This window comes from Acanthopagrus latus, chromosome 3, assembly GCF_904848185.1.
Source record: "Acanthopagrus latus isolate v.2019 chromosome 3, fAcaLat1.1, whole genome shotgun sequence".
Lineage (NCBI taxonomy): Eukaryota > Metazoa > Chordata > Actinopteri > Spariformes > Sparidae > Acanthopagrus > Acanthopagrus latus.
Window position 1 is genome coordinate 13759164 of NC_051041.1, and position 7337 is coordinate 13766500.

The following is a 7337-nucleotide window of genomic DNA, read 5'->3' on the forward strand; positions in this document are numbered from 1 at the left end:
GTGTAAATCCACTGTATGTCTGTGTGTTTGCATGAATACGCGTATGTTGTCTTTTAAACCGAAGTCCCAGAGATGACACGCTGTCCAGGAATAACATCTTTGATCTCCAAACCATCACCACCATAACACATGCAGGCACACACGAACGCACACACACACACACACACACACACACACACTGTTGATTTTACAGCTTGTTCAGTTCAGTAGGAAATATGTCTGGCTAGTTACTGTACAGCCTGAGCCCCAACTCCTCTTCCCCTCCCAGACTACCCCCTCAATCGCGGCTTGTTCAGGTCGAGTGTGTGGATGGAGGAAGGGGAGGTGTAGAGGAATGCAGGGTTGGGTCGGGTGGAGCGGGATGTTGGAGGGAAAAGAGGGGTCTCTATGTGGGCCTGTATGTGGACTCTATGGAGAGATTAAGGATGTGTATGTGAGCACGTTGATGAAAGTGTGTTTTTCTACTGTGTTTACTCCACTGGGGCCCGCTGCCTACCTGACAGTGGAGCAGGAGGTGAGAGGAAGAGTCAGGCCGAAAGGAGGATTTAGATTTTGGGCTGGTTTGCAAACTTTACCTTCTATTTTTATGTTTTTGTGATCTTTCCTGTGGTAGCATTGATCTCAGTATACTAAATTCAAGTCTGAGGCTTTAGAATTTCACAAAAAACGCAAAGCAGGAAGGATGAGAGATGGAGGAGAGAAAAGTGGCAGAAAATGTCACAAACTGAACTGAGCTGAACTTGAATTGGCTCGTACGCTCCAGGTTATACAGAAAAAAACGCCCGCTTATGCAAAAATGCGCGCACACATCCCGACGCGCGGGGCGGCGGGAACACTGTAGGCTGTGTACGGCGGCTCTCCTTCACTTCCGCACCATAAATGTGTGTTTGCTATACGAGGGAACTCGGGGGAGAAAAGAGGAATTCATGTTGGTGTTTATTTGAGCTTTGGCCAAATCCAACCTGGGGCGGCTGCGTTGGCGCGCGCTCACTCTGCACCAAACCCCAGCCGCTCCTGTACCCCCAGCCAGACACACACACATACTGTACACACTCAGGTACTGGAGTGCACACACAAATTTTACTATTCACACACACACACCTACCTGTCCATCCTAGCCATATCAAGGTGTGTTTGTCTTTCCATGCCCACCATTTTAGGTCCTCCCCAAGCAGGTATTTCCCTCTCTTTCCCACAGACACGCACACATTTTCACACACACACACTGCTACAGAGGGGGCCTGTCTGTGGGCAGACTCATGTGAAGCACTTGCATTGATAACCTGCAGCTCAGAGTCACTCAGTCTCACTTTGTGGCCGTCCCCCTCGCCTGGAACTCCCTTCGCCCTGCTCTGTCTCCTTTCTGGCTTCTAGCTCCAGGACTGTCTGCGGACACACTCGGACCCCTGCGTTCACTCGTCACCCCTTCTGTCGCTGTCGCCATGTCGCCTACCCCACCGTTGTTCCTGCTGCTGCTCGGCCTCATCGGGGCTCAAGCCACCACTGCTGTGGACCTCCGCACTGCCGCTGCCATGGGTAAGACTGACGACCTTTAACCTTTGAAGTTTATCCTAATTCCACTGTGTGATGGAGTGATATCTGTGATCTCTATGTATCTTTTACTCAGTCTGATCATCTTTGAACTGTAAACTTCAGAATAGATACCACGATTAAGCTAAATAAGTAAAGTTGAGGGGAATAGTCCACTAAAAGTTTAATTTGTGTAATGTTAGTCACTCACTGTTCTTTCAATATATCCTTAGTGGTATGATGTGTGTGAGATGCATGTGATATAAACTCCCAGAGGTAACACGTGAAGGAAAGAAATTAATAAGTTATGTTTTTTACTGAACTCAATCACATTTTAATTTAAATTTTAATTTCATTATTTTTTTTTTAGTACTGTGATTTTATTAAATACTTAGTTTAATTCCACATTTTTAAAAATTGAACGTTCAGTGTTTTTGGACAGTTATTGATAAGAAGTGATTGGTTTTGAGTGATGAGTCTGTCAGTATAAAAGACAACAGTGTTTATTGTGTGGCTGCCGGTGGTCGGAGGGTGTACGTGCACAATTTGGATGACTTACAGGAGGTAGCGTGGCAGTTGGTACGCTGCGTGTGAGTGTATGTGTGTGTGAGAGAGAGAGAGACAGAGAGAGAGAGAGAGTGTGATGGAGATGTTAGATGGAAGAAAAACTGGAGGGAGGGAGAGAGGTGAAGGGTGAGAAGGGAGATCGGTGATGTTAAACAGACTCTGGACGTCATAGCCACAGTTAATTAATATAGACCTCAAACACCTGAAAACCCAATACATCCTCCGTTTTGTTAACAGTCTCTGTTTATTATAACCACACACTATGACAGAAAGTTTTCTGCTCCTCATTCACATAGGGTAGCATGCATACACACATACACACATAGCATCATTAGTTACATTTGTAATGTGTAGTTTTGACAAAAATTCTGCTTTTTAACAGTTTTTAACCACCTTTCTCTGTCTTAAGTCGTTATTCTGACATTAATCTATGAATATTATGATCTTAGATGTACGCTTTGAAAATGATATTTAACATTTTAAGTGGCTTTTTGTCAGATTTTTCTCTTTCCTTAATCCTTGTTTTTCTGGCCAAGCATTTCTCCATCTCTCCCTCCAGCCTCACCTCTCTCCTCCCTGCATCCTGTTTTTCAGTTTCCTCCCACTTTCTCACCAGTCTCCATCGCCTCCACCCTCCCGTTTCACTCAACACCTTCGCTCTCCCCCATGCTCCTCCCACTTCCCCTTTTTCTCCGTTCTCCGTCAGCTTTATCTATGGATATTTTTTGCACATATAGTTGTTATGGAAAGAAGAAAAAAGAAAATTAGTCATAATAATGTCTTTTCTGTCTCTTCATGTGTAGCGGCAGGTTTGTGCAAAACTCGTCCCACAGACATCGTGTTCATCATCGACAGCAGCCGTAGCGTTCGCCCTTCTGAGTTCGAGCAGGTTAAGGTCTTCCTGGCGAAGGTCATTGAGGGGCTGGATGTTGGACCCAACGCCACTCGTGTCGGAGTTGTCAACTATGCCAGCCGCGTCAAGAATGAGGTATGGGTCTCAGCTAGAGTTCACCAGTGAAGTTTCAATTTATATGTCAAGCTATTAAAATCACTAACTGTGCTTTTATGCAACTTTAGGTGTCTTTGAAGACACACAAGACCAAAGCCGGACTGATTAAGGCCGTGACCAAGATTGAGCCCCTGTCCACTGGAACCATGACTGGTCTGTCTATCCAGTTTGCCCTGAACGTGGCCTTCAGTGAAGCCGAGGGCGCTCGCGTCAAATCTCCTGACATCAGCAAGGTCAGACATGCATTAACATATGAAATGCAACATATTCAACAATTCCGGTCATTGTTTTTTTTCTAACCTTGCTAATCTTCCATCACAGGTTGCCATTATCGTGACAGACGGGCGTCCCCAGGACAATGTGAAGGATGTGGCCCAGCGTGCTCGGGATGCTGGCATTGAGATTTTTGCCATCGGTGTGGGACGTGTTGACATGAGCACCCTGAAGCAGATGGCCAGCGAACCTCTGGACGACCACGTGGACTACGTGGAGAGCTACAGCGTCATCGAGAAGCTCACCAAGAAGTTCCAGGAGGCCTTCTGTGGTAAGATGGGAGGAGGAAAGATGAGGGCTTTATTGGTTAAATTTAGGGATGGAAACAGACAGTAAGGGTTGAAAAGAAATGCTGTCAGGATGGGTTGTCGTGTTTGTCCACCGCCTTCATGCCTGTGGAGACAGCTGTCTGTTAAGGGTAAGGTGTCAGGACTGTCATCTTTTCATTCCACTATATTGTTCCCTCCCTTTTGTCCTCTCCCATCTCAACAACACTACAGTATATTATTTCAAACTCGCTAAATATTCCCAGTGCACGAGGACAATAGGGCAGGAACAACCTTCTGGAAGGAAATTCGCTCCTGCTCTTCAGTCAACTCTCACATAACCGAGAGGCGAGACTGATCTCACTGTAATTACAGATTCATTAGTGACAATCATTAAACTTCTAATTAGTAATGCCCCTTGGCTCTCCCCAGTCTGCAGCAGTTTTGACTGCTGTCAGCCGCTCAGTCTGCAGCAGCCAATCTCGGTGCAGATGCTCCTTGTCCAAGGGCAGAGCTGCATGATCGCAGTGTTGGATTGTTATTGGATGAGCCACGTTTAGAAACAGACAAACAGATCTTGTTCATTTGAGGCTTCTCCAATCTTTTCCACCTGTTTGTTTTAAGGATCCACTGGATTCATGCAACATCTTCATATTAACAACTGTTCAGGTCGATTGCGGGTTACAGTGGATCATTAAAAGAAAATCAGTGCTAGATTTTCCCAAACTGACATAGTTTCATTCTCTCCTCCTAACCCCAACCACCCTCCCTCCTGTGTGTGTATGCCTCAACATATACTCTACTGTGTGCACGTGTGTGTTCTGCATGCACACACGCACACAGTGTCGGACCTGTGCGCCACTGGGGATCATGACTGCGAGCAGGTATGCATCAGCAGCCCCGGATCATACAAGTGTGCCTGCAAAGATGGCTTTACCCTCATGGATGATGGTCGCAGCTGCAGTGGTGAGTGAATGTGTATGAAGGTATTCGTCCAAGTAAGGTCACTGTGCTCCCCGAGTAACATGCATTGTTGTGTGTCTGACATCACCAGCTTGCAGCAACTCTGCGACAGATGTGGTGTTTCTGATCGATGGCTCTAAGAGCGTCCGTCCTGAGAACTTTGAGCTGGTCAAGAAGTGGATCAACCAGATCATCGACAAACTGGACGTTTCTGACAGCAAGGCTCATGTTGGACTGGTGCAGTACTCCAGCTCAGTCAGACAGGTCTGTGTTCGGCATCAAGTTTCACCCAAAAATGAGCTTATTTCTCATGTGTATTAACATGATGTTTCTGTCTCTTTCCTGCAGGAGTTCCCCCTGGGCCGCTACAACAACAAGAAAGACCTGAAGGATGCTGTGAAGAAGATGGCCTACATGGAGAGGGGAACCATGACAGGCCAGGCTCTCCGCCATCTGATAGACAACAGCTTCAGCGCCGGTCAGGGGGCCCGGCCCGGAGTCACGAAGGTGGGCATTGTCTTCACCGACGGACGCAGTCAGGACTACATCGGAGATGCTGCCAAGAAGGCCAAGGAGCAGGGTGAGGGGGAGAAGAGCGATTACATTTACTGTGGTAGAAGTAGATACAATACAAAGCCTACTTTTACAAAACAGATAAGGGGGAACCTGTTTGTTTTAATGCCACAGGTTTCAAGATGTATGCTGTTGGAGTTGGCAACGCAGTGGAGGACGAGCTGAAAGAGATCGCCTCTGAGCCGACTGGAGAGCACTACTTCTACACAGCCGACTTCAAGACTATGACCCAGATCGCCAAGAAGTTGCAGATTAACATCTGTCAAGGTCACACATGAAGATTAAATACAAAATGCTGGTGTTATTACCTGTTACTTCACTGTACAATAACTCACAACTTGAACTTGTGCCTTCTGTTTCCACAGAGGAGGACCCATGCGAATGCGACTCCCTTGTAAAGTTCCAAAAGAAAGTAGAAGATGCCCTTCAGGCACTAACGAAAAAATATATCCTTGACTTCAGGTGAGATGATGTGAGAATATGATGTCTGTCAGGAGGTTTTTAATGTCGTTATCATATTTTCTGTCTGGTTGTTTGTCTTCATTGTTGCTGTCCTTGACAAGATCTTACTAGAGAGTATGTCGAAGAGGATCGCTCTGCTGGAGAACAAAATTGTCTGAGGACTCGCATCTAACTCTTCCTCAATCATCTGCACACACACACCCACGTACACACACAACCACACACACAAACAGTCTTAACTTCCTATAAAATGCTGGAGAGGAGCCTGTGTGTGTGTGAACCCTGACCTCTGCTTGTCTTCTGAGCTCCCCCAAACCACCTCTGCCCCCTCCTCTCTCCGTCTTACCTCTTCCACCCTTGGGTCTCCTGGGACACGAAGCGCCGGTTGCCATGGGGACCATGCCTTTGTGTGTGTGTACGTGTGCTCCGAAGGTTATCCTCCATAGCCAGCCTGTGTGTTTGTTAATAAAAGTCTTCCCTCATAGGGAAACGGTATATTGAAGGGTTTTTCTTTGTTGCTGCCACAATGTTGAATTTCCCCAAACCCCCATCGAATCTGCCTTGTCATGTCAAACGGAGCAGCACATCACCCCCACTTGTCTGTCTGATTATATCTGTCACTGTCATCTTTCCCTCTCTCTCCTCTCACATATGAAGACTTCATCTTTCCTCTCTTACCTCCACACAAAGGTATCTGATATTATATATGGTATATATATATATATATATATAAATACAGGTTATTTAATATAAGATATGTCTGATAATAAGGGTATACCAGTGATGTCTTTTTTATTTTCCTAAATAAAGGTGATTCAGGAAGTACTTAATATAAACTGTGAAACAAGTGTATGCCAAATTAACCTTAGAGACACAAATGCATGCATGGACACAAAGAATTTCTTACTTATACACCATTTATGTTGATGATTAAATATAATTAAGTATATAAATTACCCAGAATATTCCCCTGGTGTTTGGCTCCACAGTGTGGGCTGCGAGGATCACAAGGACACAGTCAGGCGTGCCCAGCAAAATGGTTTTTCTCAACAGCATTCCTTGTAAGGGCAACTTCATCATAACTTCATCTGCATTCATTTTTTGAAATACAAAAATGTGGATCTAAATTCTAGTGGGGATTTGTGGGGTTGGCTGTCCAGAAAGAATTGCAGAAAATGACATTGATTACTTATTCGACTGAAACAGAATGATCAAGGTAGTCCTTACGTTTGTATTTATTTTTTTCAACTAGCATTAACATAACATTTGCTGTTACATATTATAAAATGGAGATGGAGCAAGGAAGGACATTGCCTCAGGCAGTGGTGAGAATGATGCGTGTTTTATTGACATTGTATAGTTTGTGTAATTGGTTAATAAATGGGTTCAAGTAATAAACGCAGTGGTGGAAAGAGTAACTAAGAATGTGTGCTCAAGTATGAGTAAAGTTATATACTAACTGCAAGTAAAACTACTGGTATTAAAAATGACGCTTAAGTAAAATCAATTATCAAATTATGATTATAAAAATAACTAAGCAGATTACATGGTGTAATGCATATGAGTAGGAGTAAAGTTACAGACTTAGATTAGTTATCTAAACCAGAATATTTAAATTAAATATCACAAACATACAGGTATTTACAGCCAGTAACTCATCAATAAACGATAGAAGACCAGAAGTCATCAAAGTC

General features: G+C 44.6%; 1 protein-coding gene across 2 annotated transcripts; it reads left to right on the top strand.

The window, feature by feature from the left end:
- Window positions 1-366: 366 nt before the first annotated feature.
- On the top strand, window positions 367-7296 carry matn1 (matrilin 1). 2 transcript variants are annotated; one of them, XM_037093280.1, is made up of 10 exons: window positions 367-1536; window positions 2901-3085; window positions 3175-3339; window positions 3428-3650; window positions 4489-4611; window positions 4700-4872; window positions 4957-5188; window positions 5296-5448; window positions 5547-5627; window positions 5752-7296. In XM_037093280.1, the coding sequence occupies exons 1-10, from the start codon at window positions 1443-1445 to the stop codon at window positions 5799-5801; spliced, it is 1479 nt and encodes a 492-aa protein (XP_036949175.1). In that variant the 5' UTR covers window positions 367-1442; the 3' UTR covers window positions 5802-7296. The 2 variants fall into 2 exon arrangements, with proteins under 2 accessions (XP_036949175.1, XP_036949176.1); XM_037093281.1 differs by lacking the exon at window positions 4489-4611.
- Window positions 7297-7337: the final 41 nt, after the last annotated feature.

Coding starts and splice junctions, on each gene's coding strand:
- matn1 (XM_037093280.1), top strand. CDS start 1,443: ATGTCGCCTACCCCACCGTTGTTCCTGCTGCTGCTCGGCCTCATCGGG. Junction 3,651..4,488: donor GTTCCAGGAGGCCTTCTGTG/GTAAGATGGGAG, acceptor ACACGCACACAG/TGTCGGACCTGTGCGCCACT. Junction 5,449..5,546: donor GCAGATTAACATCTGTCAAG/GTCACACATGAA, acceptor CTGTTTCCACAG/AGGAGGACCCATGCGAATGC.